General features: G+C 46.6%; 1 protein-coding gene across 10 annotated transcripts in view; it reads left to right on the top strand.

Annotated features, from left to right (window-relative positions):
- The window catches only part of TBC1D5 (TBC1 domain family member 5), a 599,010-nt gene that overhangs the window by 435,825 nt on the left and 141,283 nt on the right, over nt 1–21,902 (top strand). For all 10 annotated transcript variants that reach the window (XM_061427849.1, XM_061427904.1, XM_061427893.1 and 7 more), the window contains one exon: nt 19,209–19,315. In XM_061427849.1, the coding sequence (XP_061283833.1) occupies nt 19,209–19,315 (107 nt within the window). The remainder of the gene's footprint in view (nt 1–19,208; nt 19,316–21,902) is intronic.

Raw genomic sequence — 21,902 nt, 5'->3', positions numbered from 1 at the left:
TTTGGGTTTTGACATACAAAGTAGAAAATTCTTTCTTTCTGAGTAAGAACGTGGAAATCATAAGAGGAAATAATCTGGGAAGTAGAGGAGAATGTTTAGATAGATTTTAGGATATTTAATGCTATCTCCCGCTGAAAAATAGTATGGTTTTTATAAAGTGTAAGTAATGAAAAACAAGGACACCAGCCCTGGGTGCTCACTGGAAGGGCTGATGCTGAAGCTGAAGCTCCAGTACTTGCCCACCTGATGCAAAGAACCGACTCATTGGAAAAGACCCTGATGCTGGGAAAGATTGAGGGCAGGAGGAGAAGGGGACGACAGAGGATGAGATGGTTGGATGGCATCACCGACTCTCTGGACGTGAGTTTGAGTAAGCTCCACGAGTTGGTGATGGACAGGGAGGCCTGGCGTGCTGTAGTCCATGGGGTCACAAAGAGTCGGACACGAACGACTGAACGGGTGACTGCACAGACTACATGAAAAACAAAAGGAATGAGAAGCCTCCTTTATTTAAAAAATTACTTCTGGATAATATTTTCACAGAATTTTTCAAGCCAGACAACTATTAGAATCTATTCTGATTTTCTGTAGTCTTAACTAAATACTTACTCTTTCCTTAACTCTTGTACATCACAACCATAATTTTAATCACTGTGTTTCCTATCCTAAGATCTGCTTTTAAAAATTAATTTCAGAAAACTTGGCGATTTGGGACAGCTGAAACCCTTGTCTTTTTAAGACCTTATAGAACACATAGACACAAGTGAAAAAAGTAGGGGTAATGAAGTTGCTTATTTAAATATAAAGTCCTAGTCATTTAATTTGCTTGTTTAAATCCATAACAATGGGTGAGATCTCCTAAAAATAGGATGACTACTTGGAAGTATTTACGGGGCACTGCCCCTGTCCTCAGGAAGTTCACCAACTGGGAGGAAACACTAACTGGTAGGCCCAGTGACAGCAGGGACTAGTGGGACAAAGTCCAGGAGAACGTGGTTAGTTGAAGACTGAGGTTTCTGGTCCTGCGGTGGAGGCATGAAGGCAGCAGGAGAGGTCAGGAGAGGCGCCAGGCTCCCCTCTGGGCAGGCCGTGTGACCGGGGAAAATGCTGTAGGTGAGTGAGATGAGGGGTCTGCAGCGTGAACGGAGAAGCTCGGGAGAGGCGGCTTCATGGGGGGGTTGTGCGTGTGTGTGTTTTCACAAGCTGCCTGGTTTCCTGAGAGTGCAAAGGGAGAGTGACGCGCAGGTTGTGAGAGTGAGGAAGGCAAGGACAGGATCCTGATGAGCATCCTGGCCCTGGCGGTGACAGGAAGCCACTGAAAGGGCCGTAGCCGCGGTGCGGGCGGTCTCAGGCTCCTCTGGCTGCAGTGTGGAGCAGGCTAGAGGCAGACGGGACTGGAGTGAGGAAATCCGATGAAAGGTTATGAGCAGGGTCCGGGGGGAACCAAACGGGTGAGGGAGAACAGGAAGTGCACAGTGAGCCCCAGCTGGGAGAGACGAGCGCCCGGGTTGTCTGTCTGACCTGGAAAGGAAAGATGAGGATTAGCAGGTTTTCAGAACGGATATGACTGTGTTTCGGCTATGCTGAATTTGAGAGATCTGTAAGAAATCGGGGCTTCCTAGGTGGTGCTAGTGGTAAAGAACCTGCCTACAGATGCAGGAGACATAAAAGGCATGGGTTCAATCCCTGGGTCAGGAAGATCCTCTGGAGAAGGCAATGGCAACCCACTCCAGTATTCTTGCCTGGGAAATTATGGGCAGAGGAGCCTGGCGAGCTACAGTCCATGGAGTTGCAAAGAGTCGGACATGACTGAAGCAACTTAGCATGCATGCACTTTGGAAATCAATATCTGAGGATTGGAAAATAAAATTCACTGTCCGTATCAAGGCTACAGATTTATTTTTGCAAATGATGTTTGTTATAATGACAACAAGTAGATGTGATCTCCCAGGAGAATAGAGGAACCATATATTCACAGTCTGTATGGAACAGTCTTAGTTCTATACACTCACTATTGAAGAGTAATAATTATTAACACTGCCTTCTTTCACTCTCAAAGGTACCCCATACAGATCATAGGAATTACATGGTCAGTTTACCTAAGGTGGGTGCTCACAGAAGGAGGAAAATGGGTAAAGGTGTTTCATATCAGTATTTTTAAGAGGCACATGGCACCCACTCCAGTACTCTTGCCTGGAAAATCCCATGGATGGAGGAGCCTGGAAGGCTGCAGTCCATGGGGTCGCTTAGGGTCGGACACAACTGAGCGACTTCACTTTCATGCATTGGAGAAGGAAATGGCAACCCACTCCAGTGTTCTTGCCAGGAGAATCCCAGGGACGGGGGAGCCTAGTGGGCTGCCGTCTATGGGGTCGCACAGAGTCGGACACGACTGAAGTGACTTAGCAGTAGCAGCAGTAGGAAAGGAAGAGCTTGTGTTGTAACATCTCAAAACTGTTCTGTAGAGTAAGGTACGTACCGGGTCAGGAGTGCTGGGGCAGAGTCAGGTAAGGCCGGGCAAGTCCACCTGTGGACGGAGGAACAGTCATTGGAGACCTTTGCCAAAGTGAGTTCCATGGACTGGGGGAGCAAAAGCTGGCTCATGGTAGGTTGGTGAGTAACTGGACAGCTCAGAACTGCAGTAGCCTCTTCTACATTCCTTTTATCTCATGTACACATTATGTTTTCAACTAAAATTAGCTAAAAGAAAAAGAGTGTGCAGATAGCACAAGCAGAGTCGTCTTTAAAAAAGTCCACAGGGAAGGGAAGAGGATAGTCGCAGTTAGAGGTCAGTGGAGGGCAAGGAAGGTTTGATGGATGCCCATAGAGGGAGACGGTCCCAGCTCCCAGAGGTGTGGAGAGCTGGCAGAGAGGGTGCTTCTCAAGCCAGTCTGAGCTTCTCCTTCAGAGATCAGCGCTGGTATTTCAGTCCTGTTCCGTGAAAATTTATGTTCTTGAAAGTTTCATTGTTTATCACTGGTTCTGAAAACCGACTCCTCCACTCCCCAGTGAGCAACGGGGTTTTGTCTGTCTTGGTGGGCCTCCGTATCCCAGCATGTAGAACTGGACCCAGTGCATAGTAATCCTCCTGACACATATTTTTTGGGGGAATAATTGAAGAAACAAGGGCCTAGAGGCAGTGGCATGATATCAGGAGTCCTGTCCAAGGAGGTACCAGTTTCTAGGAGACAGTAGCTGGCAGGGTCACTCAGTGCCTGATAAAGGATGAAACCCGCTGTCTGTGTGAGCAGGGTGGGGCAGGGCTGGGACCGGGAGGTGTGGGGGCCGGCTGCCCAGGAACTAGCACAAGCCCCCTGAGCTGTCAGGGAGCCTGTAGGGCACCCTGGGCAGTGGCACCCGCAATGCTTGAGGGGCAGGGTGCGCAGAGGCAAACAGCGATCCAGGCCTCATGCCAGGTGCTCACCCAACTGCAGGGAGGCAAGGGGGTGGGGGTGCCGAGTGCGCTGTCAGGGAGCAGGTTAGGAGGGAGAGAGGGAGGCAGGCCGGGAAGGACCACCAGGACCTCGGAGCCTCAGAGCACTACCGGGAGTGTAAAACCGTCAGAGCCAAACCCACCAGAGGGTGGCCATCAGAGCCTCAGAGGATTTCAGGGGGCGTACGGAGATAAAGCACCAGAGGGGGTAGGCAGACAGGAGGGCATGGAGCAGGTCGGGGTGTGACCACGGTCAGTCTGTGAAGGGCACACAGAGGAGATGCTGGGATTGGGAGGATTGGGAGGGAGCTGCGATTCTGGTTTGGGCCTCCAGGGACACTTTGTAGAGAACCATGGTAAGAAGCAGTGTAGAAGCAGCACGGTGCACCTGGCAAGGAGCTGTCAGATCAGTGCAGAAGAGCATTGCTCGTTTATTCAACGCCTCAGCCAGCCAACCAGGATTTATTGAGTGCCTGCTGTTTGCCGGCCGTGTGGTATATCCGTGACAGTGAGGAAGGGGCAAGCTGGAAGTGGAGACGTGGCGGGACCTCCGGAGATGCGGGTCTCTCATAGACTGGGGGAAGCAGTGGTTTGGAGCCCCGCACCCTGGCCGTCCTCCGGAGGTTGCGGGAGCAGCCGTGGCTGGGAGAGGGAGGACCAAAGGGAGCGGCATCGTCCTTCAGAGAGAAGGACCGAGAAGAGCAGCCAGAGGGCGACATGGAGCCGGATGCGGCCAGCGCGGGGAGAGGGGGCGGTGCTGAGTCCCGGGAGGGTCCGAACCTGGGGAGGTGGAGTCAGGGCCACCAAGCATTCCAGATGGATCGCCAGCTCCGGGTTTCCTCCCCTCTGGGGGGTTCTGACTCGTGACGCCCCGCCCAGGGCACCAGCGTGCGGTTGCTCCTCTGCACCCAGCCATTCCCAAGCTCACTCACCAGAACCTTAGAAGGGAGCAGCAGCGTGCGAGGCTCTGGGCGTCTCACGTGTCTTTGGGAGCCGTAGGCGCTGTGTTTGTAGCTCGGTGTTGCTCTTGGAGAAACTAAAAGACCTTCAGTGACGGCGCTGCCTCGTCGAGGCCCGCGCCTCCTGGGTTCAGCGGGGCTGGGGAGCGCCTGTGACCACCTGATGCTGTGCAGAATATCGATTAGGCGTGTGCTTCTCTGAGTCAAGGGTGTCTGGCCTTCCTCATCTTCTCAAAGGAGCATGTCACACACACACACACACACACACACACCACTGAAGATGCCTCCTCATCTTCTCAAAGGAACTGTCACACACACACACACCAATGCAGATGCCTCCTCATCTTCTCAAAGGAACGTGTCTCACACACACACACACACACACACACCAGTGAAGATGCACTGCATCTAGTCCCAGCCCTGACTTTACAAGCTCAGGTATTGAGGCTGACTGAATTACGGACTGAATTTTATCCCCGCAGAGATGTGCTAGCAGCCCTAACCCCTAGCACTCCAGAGGGTGACCTTGCTTGGAGATGGGTGGTTGCAGACAGGATCGGTTAAGATGCGCTCCCACTGGATCAGGCGGGACTGAGGACTGGCGTCCTGGTAAGAAGGTGATGGTCTGGACACAGAGACACACAGAGAGGAGGCAGTGTGAGCATTCCCGGCAGAATAACGCCTACGAAGGCAGGACAGAGATTGACGTGACGCATGCCAAGGAGGGGCAAGGACTTGCGGCTGCTGCCAGAGGCTGTGAGAAAGGCCCTGCAGAGATTTTCCCCGGGAGCCCTCAGGAGGAGCGCACCCTGCCAACACAGGAGGCCGAAAGAGGCAGGGAGGTTCCTCCCCGTGGATATGAGCGGGACAGGGCCCTGCCCGTCTTGATTTGGACTTCCGGACTCTGGCCCTGTTAGTGGGCTTCTGTCGTTCCATACCGTCCAGTACTTAGTTAAGCGGCCCTAGCAAGTTAATCCGGTGCCCTTGACAGTCAAGGGGTTGAAAACAGTCCCACTCGGTCTGCGGGCTTAGATCTCGGCGTCCTTGCTTAGTGCTCTTTCTACTCATTTCACCATCAGCATCTCATATTTAATTTTTAACAAAAGTATTAAGTTTCTTTATTCACCTTGAACAAAGCTTTCATTCTCTTTGAACGTTAGAGAAATATAATACAACCACTTAACAAATTCTAGATAAATCTTAGAACCAACATGTTCTCTATGAGGCCTCAGAGATGGAGCCCAGCCTCCGTGTTTAGGCAGGCTGGTCCTCACATCACCATTTCCTTGTCTCAGACCCTACCCTGATTTTATTAAGTAAAAGTAAAATTTCACATTGAGAAAAAAAGCAATGTGAATATCACCTGCAGAGAATTTAAAATTTAAGCTTTTAAATGATGTCAAATGGCTGTTCTTCAAACAAAATTTTTGCTTTACCAAAGATGCATAGTAGAATTATTATACATAGATTGTTCCCAAATATTTTGATCGTTTTTACTCTTACATGCTGCAAGAAGTGCCTTGGGGGTTGTTGGCTGAATTATGTGGATTAAGATTACATGCAGATGTAAAGGTGAGGAATAAGGAAATGTAATCATGAGTCATTACTCCTATAATAGTTTAAAACAGCCCTGCTCTCATCACTGGAGAGGGAAATGGCAACCCACTCCAGTATTCTTACCTGGAGAACCCTGTGGACAGGGGAGCCTGCTGAGCTGCTGTCCGTCGGGTCACACAGAGTCAGACACGACTGAAGCGACTTAGCAGCAGCAGCTTTCATCACACTTTTTTTTTTTTCAATTGGTCCCCTCCTTCTCCTGGCCTCACCTCCCTAGATCTTGCTTCTCCTTTCACACTTGGGACAAAGAAGCTTTTCCCTCCACCCTCCTGGATTATCTCGGCCCCCTCTGACCTACCTCCCACTTTTGCAGTCCTGTGAGATTTCAATCAGGGCCACTCAGTACACTTCCATTGTCCTTCTCTTCTTCCTGTGCGCACGCCTGTGCCACTTGGGAGAGATGGGATTCACGGCGTGGAGAAATTCCGGCTTCTCAACTCATCAGCTCCTCAGGACCAAGGCCGACGTTAAGGTTCTTGCCTGCCCCTGGAGGCATCTGCCGCTGCCTCTGCTCAGCCAGTGGCATCGGTGGCCTCCACGGGAGGGCGCTCTCGAGTCCGGGGTGGGGGCGTGGATCCTGGTGCCGCCACTGCTAGGAGGACAGGCGCCGGGAGCTCTTTTCAGCTTGGCTTTTTTAAAGGAAGCATTGTCTACTTTTAAATTCTAAAATTTTCTGAATCTTTTATTGATATAAATTTTATTTTATTTTTACTAGTGTCAAAGGAAAACGTTTTCTTTATAAAGTAACATACCTTTTATTTGTCCTGTAAACGGTATTAATAGCTAAAACACTATAATCAAATCCATTTAGCAGTAAACTTTGCTAACCAGAAAGTATCTCACAATGTTTATTGTCTCTCTTAATTAGCTCTCTGCCTGAACACTTTGTAAATGGAAAAGTCTCCTCTTGACGCTGGAGCCCACTCCCTGCCTCATTCTCAGCCAGCACTGTAATCCTTCTGTAGCTGTCTCCTCAGTCATTTCCTGGCCCAGCCTGGACTGACAATTATGTCCTCTTCGTGGTTTAAAATATTGCTTCTTTTTATTTCATTTTAGGTCTCCCCTTCCTCCTCAGCCGTTATCTGTCTATCTGCCAGTCTTTCCGTCTGTCCTACCCTAGAATTTCTGTTTCTCTGTTTTCTCGTTAAAAGCATGTTCAACATTATACTGATGTCAAAATGCACTTTATTTCAACCACAAATTGAATATATTTTGTCTTTTCTGGAAAAGCTTGTAAAGCTTTTCAGTGGAAGCCTTTGGGAACTAGAAGTAAAGACTCCCCCAGATCACAATGTTGTACCTCGGAGTTTGTACCAAAGCACAAATTGGGATCTTATTTTTGAAGGGATGTTGAAGCAACTCCTGACAGTCAACTCTCTTCCTGTTCAAACAGTAAATATTGACCATCTCAGGTGTAGATATCAACATACCCTTTGGACTATAAATGTATCGTTTGTATTACTTTGTGTTTTACAATAGTTTTTAAATCTTCTGTATTTCACTAACATAGGATGATATACCAAAATAACATATTGTCTTTTTTTGTTTGTTTAGATTTTTTAATAAAACAGACTTTATTTTTTAGAGACTTTTTCAGCTCGCTGCAAAATTGAGTGGAAAATACAGAGAGCATCCCTTACACACTCACCTGCACACAGAGCCCACTGTGCTGCCCACACCCCTCGCCAGAGCAGGCCCGTTGTGCCACGGACTCATCACAAACGCCCGAAGGCTGACATTACCCTCAGGCCGTTCTTGGTGCTGGACTTTGAGTGGGTGTGGCCACCACTGTAGCAGGACGCAGAGTACTTCCCTGCCCTAAAGGCCCTCCCTGCTCCACAGCTTCAGCCCCTTCTCCCTTCTAAGCCAGGACCCCACTGGGGAGGCGGAGAGGCCAGGGGTGGAAGAGTACTGGACGCTCAGTCACTGGGGGCGAAGGGTCTCCGTGGTTTCCTCCCCTGCGACCATCAGGAGATCCTGGCAGAGGCATCTTCAGAGGACCACTGCCCTGTGCCTCAGCTGAGGAGACCTAACAGAAATGCGCGGAAGGCCATAACCAGAGCATTGGCACGAGACCCTGACTGCAGCAACTCTCGGGGAGTCCAGTTTACCGGCTCGGCAACAGGCGGCTGTGGGGAGGGCACTTTGCCCCATGAGGCCTGTCAGTGGAAGCCTTTGCTTTCAGGGTTCTTCAGAGAAAAAGAACCAGTAGAAGAGAGAGAGAGAGAGAGAGAGAAGAGAGAGAGAGAGAGAGAGAGAGAAGAGGAGACTCCTTACAGGAGTTGACTGACACAGTTATTGAGGCCAGGAAGCCCCACAGTCCGCCATCTGCGAGCTGGGAACCGGGAAGGCCAGTGGCATCAGATCAGATCAGTTACTCAGTTGTGTCCAACTCTTTGCGACCCCATGAATCACAGCACGCCAGGCCTCCCTGTCCATCACCAACTCCCGGAGTTAACTCAGACTCACATCCATCAAGTCAGTGATGCCATCCAGCCATTTCATCCTCTGTCATCCCCTTCTCCTCTTGTCCCCAATCCCTCCCAGCATCAGAGTCTTTTCCAATGAGTCAACTCTTCGCATCAGGTGGCCAAAGTACTGGAGTTTCAGCTTTAGCATCATTCCTTCCAAAGAAATCCCAGGGCTGATCTCCTTCAGAATGGACTGGCTGGATCTCCTTGCAGTCCAAGGGACTCTCAAGAGTCTTCTCCAACACCACAGTTGAAAAGCATCAGTTCTTCGGCGCTCAGCCTTCTTCACAGTCCAACTCTCACATCCATACATGACGACAGGAAAAACCATAGCCTTGACTAGACGAACCTTTGTTGCCAAAGTAATGTCTCTGCTTTTGAATATGCTATCTAGGTTGGTCATAACTTTCCTTCCAAGGAGTAAGCGTCTTTTAATTTCATGGCTGCAGTCACCATCTGCAGTAGTGATTTTGGAGCCCAGAAAAATAAAGTCTGACACTGTTTCCACTGTTTCCCCATCTATTTCCCATGAAGTGGTGGGACTGGATACCATGATCTTCGTTTTCTGAATGTTGAGCTTTAAGCCAACTTTTTCACTCTCCACTTTGACTTTCATCAAGAGGCTTTTTAGTTCCTCTTCACTTTCTGCCATAAGGGTGGTGTCATCTGCATATCCAAGGTTATTGATATTTCTCCCGGCATAATTCAGCCCAAATCTGAAGGCCTGAGAAGCAGGCGGCTGGTGATGTAAATGCCAGGATCCCAAGGCCTGAGATGCCGGAGCTCAATATTGGGGGCAGGAGAAATGGACCTCCCAGCTCCAGGAGAGAAGGAGCCCACCTTCTTTGCTTGTCGTTCCATCAGGCTCCCTGCACACAGGATGATGCCCCCTTCCTGGCGACGCTGGATCTCTTTACTCAGTCCGCTGAGTCCAGGGCTCATCTGTCCCAGCCGCACACTCACAGCACACCCAGAAATTACGTTTTACCAGCTATCTGGGCATGCTTTAGGCCGGTCAGGTTGGAAACACAAAGTTAACTGTTCTGTCCTGCTCCTTGCGTGGAAGGCACATGGCTGTCTTCCAGAATGGCTGTACCACTTTGCATCCCCAGCAGCAAGGCAGGAAAATTCTTGTTCTGCATCGATCTAGCATCGATGGTGTCAGTGTTTTGGATTTGGGGCATTCTCCTGTGTCACATTGTCTTTTTAATGTCTATTTTTTGCCTCAAAATAATTTATACAGCTCTAGGAATAGAGATATGAAGGGAGAATTAATTTCCTAGTCAAATTCTATTCCATGTTCAAAATTGATACCCCATTCTGGCCTTGTATGAAACTAAAGAGGTGGTCTTATATCCTGGTACCATAATCTTTACCTTCCACGCACTTACTCCTATTCCACAGTTTTCTCTTGCCCTAGAAAGCAATATGACAGGTGGATTCAGGAACTCTAGGACACCTTTTATGGGCAAAAGCCAGCAAAATTGCATGCATCACTGGACTCTTACCCAGAGTTCCTCAAGCTTCCATGTCCCTGTGTTGCTACCAAAGGAGAATGTACACAGTCCTGCAGGGTGACGGGGGCCATGCTCTCTGATGCAGAGATAAAGGAAGATGGTGATCTCTGCCTCCCAGTTGCTTAGTTCCCCAGTTCTCCACGCAGGTGCCTCCCCACCTCGATTCTTCTTTTACTTCAGTTCGCTTGCCCAGATGCTCAGTAGAAGTGTCATTAAAATGACAGGGATATCAGATATGAGATGTTTATGTTAAGATCCTGCATTTGCCTTCTTTGCTCCTGAGACCCTATTGAAATAGCATAAACCCATAGGATGCAGAGAATTAGGAAGAAAATTATGGCAGTTTTGGAAGTAGAGAAACAGATGGGTGAGTGATAACTGACTTAGCATGTCCAGGAAAGGGAAATTCAAAATTGATCATGGCGGAAGCCAGGAAATAACCCGTAAAATTTCTAAAAGTGTGGAAATTGGCAGTGCTAGGTACTTCTGGAAGTTGGCAGGAGGAGGGAAAGAGTTAAGACTGAAAAATAAGAACTGGTTAAAAGTCTAAGAAGCAGACATGCAGATCTCCAGCCTTTAGGATTTGCCCTCTGTGGACAGTGTAGTGAAGGGGGTCTTAGCCAGGGCCCCAGGGAATTTCAGTGACCTTGAACCGCTGGCCTTCTTTCTCAGGACATTGAAGCCAGTTTGTCTCCCTCTAGGAAGAGTTTGGGAGAATGTTCTCTGAAGGAATCTAGTTAGCACAAGAGAAGAGGCTCAGGGATGACCTGAGTGGCCTTGGTCATCAGCATTCACAGACCCACCCGCCTGTGCACACACAGCTGGCTTCAAGACACCTTTATACTTCGCCACTCCTACACAGGAGCAGGGAGCCCCAGACACAACGCATTTGAGGAGAGCTTCCAAATGGAAGCAGAGATCTGAAAAACACAGCCAGGAAGAGACCAATTTGCAGGCCACAGAGCCTTTGCAGTGGGGAGAACACTTCTCAGAGATCTAGGAAATACATAATTCAAAGGAAAAATTAATTAAAAATTAAAATATCATAAAAATAGATGTCTGGAATATAAAAGTGGAAAAGTGTCTCAGAAAGAAGTACATGAAACAGAAAATAAAGAAAATTAAGAGGACCAGGCCAGGAGATCCAACATCTAGCTAAGGTGATTTCTTTAAAAAAAAAAAAAAAAAGGAAGGAATAACAAACTCAAAATGAAGAGTAGAAACGAGAAAATCATCAAAGATACAAAGAGAAATTTCTAGTTGAACAAAAGAACAGGAGTTTCTAGATTGAAAGAGCCCGTTACATATGAAAACAGATGCACACCAAGGCATTCATCATCAGTTTACAGAGCAAGATGTAGGGGAGGAGAAGAGAACACGATCGCAGAAGGGATTAGGAATTGAAGTGGTCTCAGGCTTTCCAGCTGGAAACCAAGAAACTCTACAGCAGTGGTACCAACATCCTGAGGAAAGAATATTCCCAACCTAGAGGATTCTGCCTAACCAGACTGTTAACTAATGTCCACATCTTTCAAACAGAAGTTTTAAAAAGTTCATCTCAGGAGCACAGAGCCTTTGGAGGGATGTGCTCCAGCAAACTGAGGGCATGAAGCAAGAAAGACGCGGCTCAGCGCTCTGGGGACAGGAGCACCGCACAGGCAGGAGGCAAAGGGCGTCCTCAGAGCGGGGCGCGGCTCAGCGCTCTGGGGAACAGGAACACCGCACAGGCAGGAGGTGAGGGCGTCCTCAGAGCGGGGGCAGACCCAGGACCTCGCGAGCAGTCTCCTCAGGAGAAAAGCCAGACTGACAGAACAGAGGAGGTGTATATGACTGTGGGAGTTAACTTCATCTTATCTGTGTGCACATGGCTGTATACAGTCAGTCACAAGTGGTGTCCGACCGCTGGGAGCAGTGAGAGCCCTAGCAGAGTGAAGGGCCAAGCCCCCTGCGAAGGGCACACCCGTGCAGCATCGGCTGCTTGTTGCCACGCGGGAATGCCAGACCAGGGTTACCAGCTCCTAAGATTTTTATGAAATCCACATTTTCCTGAGGAGCATTCTCATTTTTAAATATCAGGAACTGATCAAAATTTTTTTAAATACTGCTAAACAGTTCTCCAGCTGGATGTAGCTCACAAGCTGCCAGCCTGCAGCCTCTTTCATTCTAGAAGTTCACTGTCTCACATCACAGTGAGTTTGTGAGGACAGAAGCCTCCAAACTTTGCAACTTGTTGACTAGCACAAGCGACAGACTCCTGAGAGTATGATGACTGTCCCCCTCAGACATGGCGGCTACCTGGTTCTGTGTCCACGAGGATGGAGAGGCCTCACATACATTCTTCTAACCAGCATTTATCCAGCAGCCAGGGCTACCCTGGTGGCTCAGACGGCAAACAATCCGTCTGTGGTGCGGGAGACCAGGGTTCGATCCCTGGGTCTGGAAGATGCCCTGGAGAAGGGCATGGCAACCCACTCTAGTACCATGGACAGAGGAGCCTGTCTACAGTCCATGGGATCACAAAGTGTTGGACATGACTGACTTAGTTCAGTTCAGTCACTCAGTTGTGTCCAACTCTTTGCGACTCCAACCCCATGGACTGCAGCACACAGGCCTCCCTGTCCATCACCAACTCCTGGAGTTCACTCAAACTCAACGTCCATCGAGTTGGTGATGCCATCCAACCATCTCATCCTCTGTCATCCCCTTCTCCTCCTGCCTTCAATCTTTCCTAGCATCAGGGTCTTTTCCATTGAGTCAGTTCTTTGCTTCAGGTGGCCAAAGTATTAGAGTTTCAGCTCAGCATCAGTCCTTCCAAGGAACACTCAGGACTGATCTCCTTTAGAATGGACTGGTTGGATCTCCTTGCAGTCTAAGGGACTCTCAAGAGTCTTCTCCAACACCACAGTTCAAAAGCATCAATTCTTTGGCACTCAGCTTTCTTCACAGTCCAACCTCACATCCATACATGACCACTGGAAAAAGCATAGTTTTCACTAGACAGACTGAGTGACTAAGCACACAGATATATACATAACAAAGCAAATGTAAAGGCAGGCAGTTATAAACTACAGGAAAGAAAAGAGGCTATAGAAGAAAAAAGAGTAATTATGATGTACTATAAAAATGAAAACAAAAAAATTTTCTAACCAAAAACTTTGATATAACTTCACAAGTGTGAGATGAGTAATGTGGGTATGGGTGGAGGATTGAGTTTCAGGGCTGGGGTGTAGTTGCACATGGCAAGTTTCCAGGCACATTGTTTGTGCTTATGACTTAAAAAATTTAGAAATAGTACTTCTTAGCCCATCTTGTTATCTTGGGAAGGTACATCTAAATATGAAATTAAATAATTTGAATATCTTTCACTTCAAAATTTTTCAGTTATAAGTACAGTTAACTTCGACTTATATGTAAGTTAACAGTCTCCATTATTTTTTTGTTTGTTACTACGGAGAAACTATTTAAACCAGCTCTCATAGAACCATTCCAGAATAGTTGTAGGCCATTTAAAGGTAGAGGCAGCCAAGTCAGTTCTGCTTCAGGTGAAAAGTAAAAGTGAAAGTTGCTCAGTTGTGTCTGACTTTTTGAGACCCCATGGACTATACAGTCCATGGAATTCCCCATGCCAGGATACTGGAGTGGGTAGCCTTTCCCTTCTCCAGGGGATCTTCCCAAGACAAGGTTCAAACCCAGGTCTCTCGCATTGCAGGCAGATTCATTACCAGCTGAGCCACAAGGGAAGCCCAAGAATACTGGAGCGGGTAGCCTATCCCTTTTCCAGGGGATCTTCTCAACCCAGGAATCGAACCGGGGTCTCCTGCATTGCAGGTGAATTCTTTACCAGCTGAGCCACGAGGGTGAAGGAAGTCCTGTTTATTTAGCAGTAGATAAGCCAGATGAGGAAGCACACGACCTCACATCCCTGCCGTTCTGTTGGAAGCCCTGCAGGTAGGGTAAGCACTATTTATAAATGAGAGGAATAAAGGTTTCGTGAAGTTACGTTGCTTGCCTAGATTCACACACAGTAAATGACCAGCCACCATTCTGATGTAGATCTAATCTAGATCATCCAATTTCAAATTCCATAGGTTTTCCTAGATACCGCTCACCTTTGTCTTAGCCTTCCGTAAAGAAGCTCTTCAGTGTGTGGCTTCGGTCCTTTTTTCTTAAAGCATGTGCATCCTTGTGTGCATATGCAAACATTTAGAGAAGAGTTAGCACCTGTCCTTCTGAAACTATTTCAAAACCCTGCAGAAGAGGGAATGCTCCCAAGCTCACTCTATGAGACCACCCTCACCTTGATACCAGAACCAGAGGAAGATCCCGCCAAAAAATTACAGGCCAGTATCACTGATGAACACAGAGGCAAGAATGCAACAGAGCCCTGGCAGGCCAATCTAACGTGCGTTACAAGGACCATGCCCCATGATCAAAAGGGACTTATCCCAGGGATACAAGGATTTTCCAATATCTGCAAATCAGTCCATGCAATATATACCACATTCATAAGTCGAAGAATATGATCATCTCAGTAAAGCACATACATCCTTAGTTGCAATTGCAGGTACATAGCAAAGTTTAATCTTTTTTTTTTTTTTTCAGTCTTTTGCTTGTGTCATTGTCCTGCTCTGGTTGAATTAACACTGGAGAAGGAACAGTGTAGTGGATGAGTTTTTCAGGTTCAGGAAAAGTTTACTATAAAGATCAAAACTAAAATTTCATTCTATCAGATTTCTATTATTGTTAAAAACTTGCATTTTTCTCTTTTACATATGCTAAATTGGCCTCAGTTATTCAACAGTTCTGGGACATAATTACAAATGAAAAATGCTCTGGAAATACAAGTTTTCATTAGTAAATTGGAGATGTCATTATCTGAAAGCAGGGGACAGGAGGGAGGGGAAACTTAACCTCTGCCCGTTTAGGTTTTACTCTGGGATTCTTTTAACAAAAGTTAACAAAAGATAGACAAGAAAGTTGATTAACACATACATGTCACGTGTATATGGGAGATACCCAGGGGATAATCAGCGACCCTCAAAGAGATGGCTTTGGATTTCAGGATTAAATATCAACTTAATAGAGACAGGAGAGGGGAGTGTAGCTTCTTAGGGGAGAGTAAATGAATTATAGTTTTTCCAGTGGTCATGTATGGATGTGAGAGTTGGACTGTGAAGAAAGCTGAGCACCAAAGAATTGATGCTTTTGAACTGTGGTGTTGGAGAAGACTCTTGAGAGTCCCTTGGACTACAAGAAGATCCAACCAGTCCATTCTAAAGATCAGTCCTGGGTGTTCTTTGGAAGGAATGATGCTAAAGCTGAAACTCCAATACTTTGGCCACCTGATTCGAAGAGTTGACTCATTGGAAAAGACTGATGCTGGGAGGGATTGGGGGCAGGAGGAGAAGGGGACGACAGAGGATGAGATGGCTGGATGGCATCACCGACTCAATGGACGTGAGTTTGAGTGAACTCTGGAAGTTGGTGATGGACAGGGAGGCCTGGTGGGGTCGCAAAGAGTCGGATACGACTGAGCAACTGAACTGAAATGAATTTTAGGACAGATGAATTGACCCTGAGAAGAATAAATGGAAAGTATCTTTGTGACAGAGTTTGTCTGGATGGACTTGTGACAGCTGAGTTCCTTTTCTAGCATTTATGGGAGTTAACGGTAAGGGGAGTTCAGAGAAAGCCTCTCCCTGCGCTTGCTGATTCCAAGTGCCTATAGCTCAAAATAATCAGTATCCCAGAGTGGCCTACTGTGGGGTGGCACGTCCTGAAATACCTACAGCCATACTTCAGGGTAGCATGTTCTGCCACCTTTCAGAATTCAGACTCATTCTCCACCACGTCCCTAGTGCTGCTGCCTGGCCCGGGAGTTAGTAACTGCTGAGGTAGCATTCATTACATTCAGTGGACGGATGGATAGGTGGATGGATGGGAGAAATGGGAGGAAGAGCCTTTGTGCCCTCATTTGTTATGCAAGAAGAATGTTAATACATTATTTACCATCCTTATTTTATGTATTTGTATTTGTAAAACGTATAATTTCTCATAGTTTCAAGTTTTCTCAAGTTGTAATAACATAGGACTGTTGCCCTGGTTCCTCCAAACAAGTGCCTGTGTCAAGATGCTTTAGAGACTGGGTTATGCGGATCTTCCAAGCTATTTACACTTACTGTGGGCTTCCCTGGTAGCTCAACTGGTAAAGAATCTGCCTGCAATGCAGGAGACCCCAATTTGATTCCTGGGTTGGGAAGATCCCATGGACAAAGGATAGACTACCCACTCCAGTATTCTTGGGCTTCCCTGGTGGCTCAGACGATAAAGAATCTGCCTGCAATGAGGGAGACCTGGGTTCGATCCCTGGGTTGGAAAGATCCCCTAGAGAAGGGAAAGACTACCCACTCTAGTATTTTTGCCTGGAGAATCCCGTAAAGAGAGAAGCCTGGTGGGCTACAGACCATAGGTTCGCAAAGAGATGGACGTGACTGAGCGACTAAGCACAGCACAGCACACAAGAGTACTAATATTAGTTGACTTTTCTGTTTTCAGTGATTATTTGCATCGGTTGTGTCGTTTGATTTTCAAAACAATGGCCTTTCAAAGTAAAACCCTGAGTCTTCCACTAGACTTCTGAATTGCAAATCTTGGTTCAGCACCAAATCACCGTGTGATCCAGACAGGTGATTTAACATCTCCAAGGATCAGTTTCCTCATCCCTTCCGTTCAGTTCAGTTCAGTCACTCAGTCGTGTCCCACTCTTTGTGACCCCATGAATCGCAGCACACCAGGCCTCCCTGTCCATCACCAACTCCCGGAGTTCACTCAGACTCACGTCCATCGAATCAGTGATGCCATCCAGCCATCTCATCCTCTGTCGTCCCCTTCTCCTCCTGCCCCCAATCCCTCCCAGCATCAGAGTCTTTTCCAATGAGTCAACTCTTCGCATGAGGTGGCCAAAGTACTGGAGTTTCAGCTTTAGCATCATTCCTTCCAAAAAAATCCCAGGGCTGATCTCCTTCAAAATGGACTGGTTGGATCTTCTTGCAGTCCAAGGGACTCTCAAGAGTCTTCTCCAACACCACAGTTGAAAAGCATCAATTCTTCGGCCCTCAGCCTTCTTCACAGTCCAACTCTCCCATCCATACATGACCACTGGAAAAGCCATAGCCTTGACTAGACAGACCTTTGTTGGTAAAGTAATGTCTCTGCTTTTGAATATGCTATCTAGGTTGGTCATAACTTTCCTTCCAGGGAGTAAGCATCTTTTAATTTCATGGCTGTGTAGACAGGGATAATAACTGTATCCTTGTCGTTAGACTGCCGTGGGAATCACATATGTAGGTGAGGTTTTTGGGATAGCGCCTAATGAAGAAGGTGTCCGCAGGCCAGTCTTGCCTTAGAGGTGACGGCAGTCACAGCTCCCTGTGTTAGGCATCAGCCCTGCTGTGCTTTTGCTTTCTTCAGGGGGAGGATGGCGTTTTGTTCCTCTCTGCTTACCCTCCCAACATAGGGCCAGTCATGGATGAGGTAGTCAATAGATGACTGTTGGAATGAGTGAGGTAGGCAGGTAAATTTCTTTTAAATCTGAAAGTTGTTTTCTAAATGACTAAACTTGAGCTCAGAGAGGTTGCTCCCAACCAGTTTTGAGCAGCTGCTGTAAATCAGTCCCTTAGATCATGTCACTTACTCTCCAGGCAGTGTTACGGGAGGTGTTCAAGTGGAGTCCCAGGAGGAGAGCCCCGTCTTTGAATCCTGAGCCCAGAACCATTTCCATTAAGCTCTCCTGCCTGTCTCACAAAACACACAATGATTCTTTTAGGGCCAGTGACTAACATAGAATCATAGCATTTGGGAAAATATATGAGTTGTAAAACGAATCGATTATCCAAGTTTTATTGATTTGTTTGATCACAAAGAAAACTATACATGAAAATGTTATACTGTTCTGAATATCCTAGGTTTTTTAATTCTACAGTAAAAAAGACAACAGGTAACTGAGTATGAACATGATAAAATGAACAACTAAGGAAAGAAGAGTCTGAGCAGACACAGAAAGGGTCGGATAAGTGAGTACTTTACAAATGAAAGCAGATGCATGAAATTACAAGCTGTCAGATCAGCGATGGAAATGAAGATGATAAAGTGGCTCCTTCCATAGATTATAATTATTCATTTTGCCTGGTCCTGTCTCCTTTCTCCGTAATGTTCATGGAACGAGGGAGGGGTGGGAAGCTGTCGCAAGGAATGATGTTTCCCACAGAAGAAGGAGAAAAGGAAGTCTAGGAACCCAGGGTATTTCTGATCATAAAACATCGTTTTGTGACTTGTATTGTTTCTGGTGAATTACAGTTGTTTTCTTGTGGAATATTTTTCAACTAACCATGCTGATTAATAAAAAGGATTCAGTTGCAACCACAGGAAGTTGCAGCTGTAAAGTTTGTTCATAGTCGTGCTGCGGAGGCCATCAGCCTGGCTCCCGAAACCAGCGTCGCCGACGGGCACAGCGGTAGCAGCAGTGGCAGATGGGTGGCCAAGGAACGGAGCAGCTTACATAGACTGGCGGAAAAGGCTGCCTAATAACCATGGCCATGATTAGCTTGATGTGGGGAAAAAGCCTAAATGTCGGTCTAAGGAACATAGTTAGGCTTCTCCGTGATGATTTTGACACTTTTCCTGCAAGAAAATGCTGCATAGATATCTTTGCTAAATCCCTTGTTACCTTTAGAAAAACAAATAATTTGAAGAAATTATATTCTCTTTAATTTTGAACTGTGTAATATTTATATATACAGAAAATAAATGGAATATATATAAGTTGCGAAGTATAATAATCATGGTAAATAATACTTTATGAGAATTTTAAACTGGTCCTTTCCATTCGTGAGATTTTTGCTCCTTATTTCCAAGCAGCGAAGTAGAGACATTTAAATACAGCCATAAAAATGGCGCGTTTGCATGCACACACCTCGGCTTCTTCCGTCCAGCACCGCCCTGAGGCTGGGGCCTGCGTGCTGGAGTGTGTGCGTGGCACAGCATGCAGCTCCAGAGGCCACTGGGCAGTGATCCCTTCTCCAGCTTCCCTTTATCCAAACGAACTGAGTTATTGATTTACCTGCTTTGAACCTAAGTTGTTATTTTGTTTCTCTTACTGGTACAGATACCTGAAACAGGATTGCTTCTCAGTTACTTTTTCCCTTCTATTTAGTGATCTCCAGTAACTACCAGACCTGTCTTGGCCTTCTGATGCATTACCCACTCATCGGGGACGTTCACTCACTGATTCTTAAGGCTCTGTTCCTTCGGGACCCGAAGGTAAGTTTCCCAAGCAGGATGTGCACAGGGTTAAGTGGGATGAAAAATTGGCATCTCCTCATGACTCTAAGGATTCGTGATGTAAAATTTGCGTAGTGGCAGATGAATCACCTGCTGAAAGAATTTGCCTTAGAGTCGCAAGCCAACACTCCCGTGCCTGGTGGGCGAGCAGCTCAGCGGGCAGACTTAGAGGACGCCGGCTGAGAGGTGGGATCGTGCTCTGTTGTCACTCAGAAGGGCCTCCTGCCTGCCTGCTCCCTTGGGAACCCAGGACGTGGCTGAGTACCCGCTTCTGCTGGGAACTGTACTTGGTGACCATCAGCTTCCCACACGGAGCCAAAACTGACCCTAGTAGAACCTTGAGGATCATGTGAAGACCAAGACATCAGAGCTCTAAAAAAAACACCCGTTTTCTAAGAGTTTATAATGTAATGAAATACTAAGTTATTTCATATTATGAATGTATATTTATTATGTGGGTTAAGAGTAACCTAATGAAGGAAAGATCTAAATTTTGCACTTAAGTCACCAAAATTTTCTTTATACTCCAGAGAAAAAGTGGATTCTTTTACAACTAATGTTATATTTCTTGAAAATAAGAACATTAAGTGATCTAAAAAAAAAAAAAAAACTGTGACTCCTTGATGCTTCAGAGCCAAACAGAAATACTGGATGGAGCCTGAGAGAGGCAGCCTGGGACAGGAGGCCTCGGTGCCGGGCGGCGGGTGGTAACCCGGCCCTTGGCTCTCTGGCAGGGCCCCTGCAGTCCTGCTGGCCGCGGTGCAACTGTCTCTGAGTCAGTCTGTCTGCGGGTCCGCTGCCAGGGCGCTGTCTGATCGATGTGGGCCTCCGAGTCCACCGTGATCCTGATTCTGAGACATTTCTGTCCTTGCCTCAGTTGTTGACCTCAACCTTTGAGCTTGGTTTAAAATTTTTGTTTTTCTTGTGCCTATTTGATGTGCCTATTAATGCCTATGTGCATTCTCAGAAATGCACAATTTTTATGTCATTTCTCCTGCACAAAATTTCATTATGTATCAGAAACATAATCCATCAATTCTCTGATACATAGGTAGCTTATCTTTTTTCTGGTAAGGTTTAGGAGTCAGACTATGAAAAACATAAAGTCCCATATTTTTTATGTGTATGTAGGCTGTAGAAGTATATATTTTTAATATGAAATAGCCAAGATTAGTGGCATATCTATAAAAGGAGTAAAGAATGAAGTTGCTGGTCAATGAGGTATCTGAGTTTTGATCTACAGACTTATGGTAAATTCTGCCTGCTCAGCACTGGGAATTATCAGTCATACAGAGTGGGACAGAAACTGCTAAAATAGCCATTTGAATTATCCATTTGTGTGATTTGTTTGGTTTAATTGAAAGGAGAAATGAATCTGTTACGTAAACCATCCATCTTGTTTTTTCCTAGCTATGGTTGTCCTTCCTAGAAACCATTTACGCTTATAGTTGCAGAATTCTAATACTAAACTAATCAGTGTTATTAGCAGAATCTGTGATTCTAGAATGCTTTTGAGCTCAAGAACGTGGTAGACGGACCTCCCCTTGTGGCCCAGTGGATAAGACTGCAGTGCAGTGCAGGGTGCTCGGGTTCAGTCCCTACTCAGGGAACTAGATCCGCAGCTACGGCCCGGAGTGTGTGTATACACACACACATATAGAGAGAGAAGAAGAGAGAGAGAATAATGAAACCAGTTCTACAAGCATTAAATTCTTCTGTAAGCTTTAAGAGAAAAAAAAAAATAGCATAAAAAGGTATCTAAAAAACAGTATTCCTCACTTTTACATTCAGGGTCTTACCAAGTAAAAACAATCAAGGTAAGTATCCAAAAGTTAGGACCTTAAACTGGTATTTCTGAGACATGAGAAGCTGGGCATGGGGTCATGTTGAAAAAGCTTTTGAGAACCCAGTCACGGCGTGGTGACGTCTGTGAGGGAAAATAAAGACAGCCGCAACATTTTAAGGGGGTTTCAGTTGGCCAGCCCAGCGAGGCGGGAGTTGAGCTGAGCGTATGTAATGCTGGCCCACCGACTTTATCAGTGCGTGTCAAATGATAACTGACGTCACTCGGCACTGGTGCCGACTGGAGGTCTGTTGCAGGGCAGGGTCCTGGGTCTAACCAGGAGCCTGAGCTAGGAATCCGGACACCGGTTCAAGTCTTGACTCTCCTACCACACATCCTGTCATCTGGTGAAATCCACGCTTCCTGAGTCTTGGTCTTCTCTTGTGTTGAATTACTTTGCTTCTGATAACCCACCCATGCAGAGCAGCCTTTGACCATAAAGAACTGACTTCTAATGATATAATAAGATCGAAGACACAAGTGGAAAAAAAAAAAAAAATTTACACATATATTCTAAAACTCCCCAAGCAGATATGTAGTTCATGTCAATTATGAACTCATAGAGGAGGCCATGGACAGTTCAGTTCAGTTCAGTCACTCAGTCGTGTCCGACTGCTTGTGACCCCATGAATTGCAGCACGCCAGGCCTCCCTGTTGGAGAAGGCAATGGCAACCCACTCCAGTACTCTTGCCTGGAAAATCCCATGGGCAGAGGAGCCTGGA

This window comes from Bos javanicus, chromosome 1 (genome assembly GCF_032452875.1).
Source record: "Bos javanicus breed banteng chromosome 1, ARS-OSU_banteng_1.0, whole genome shotgun sequence".
Taxonomy (NCBI): domain Eukaryota; kingdom Metazoa; phylum Chordata; class Mammalia; order Artiodactyla; family Bovidae; genus Bos; species Bos javanicus.
The sequence above is the reverse complement of the archived record's forward strand: the minus strand, read 5'-3'. Positions and strand labels throughout refer to the sequence as shown.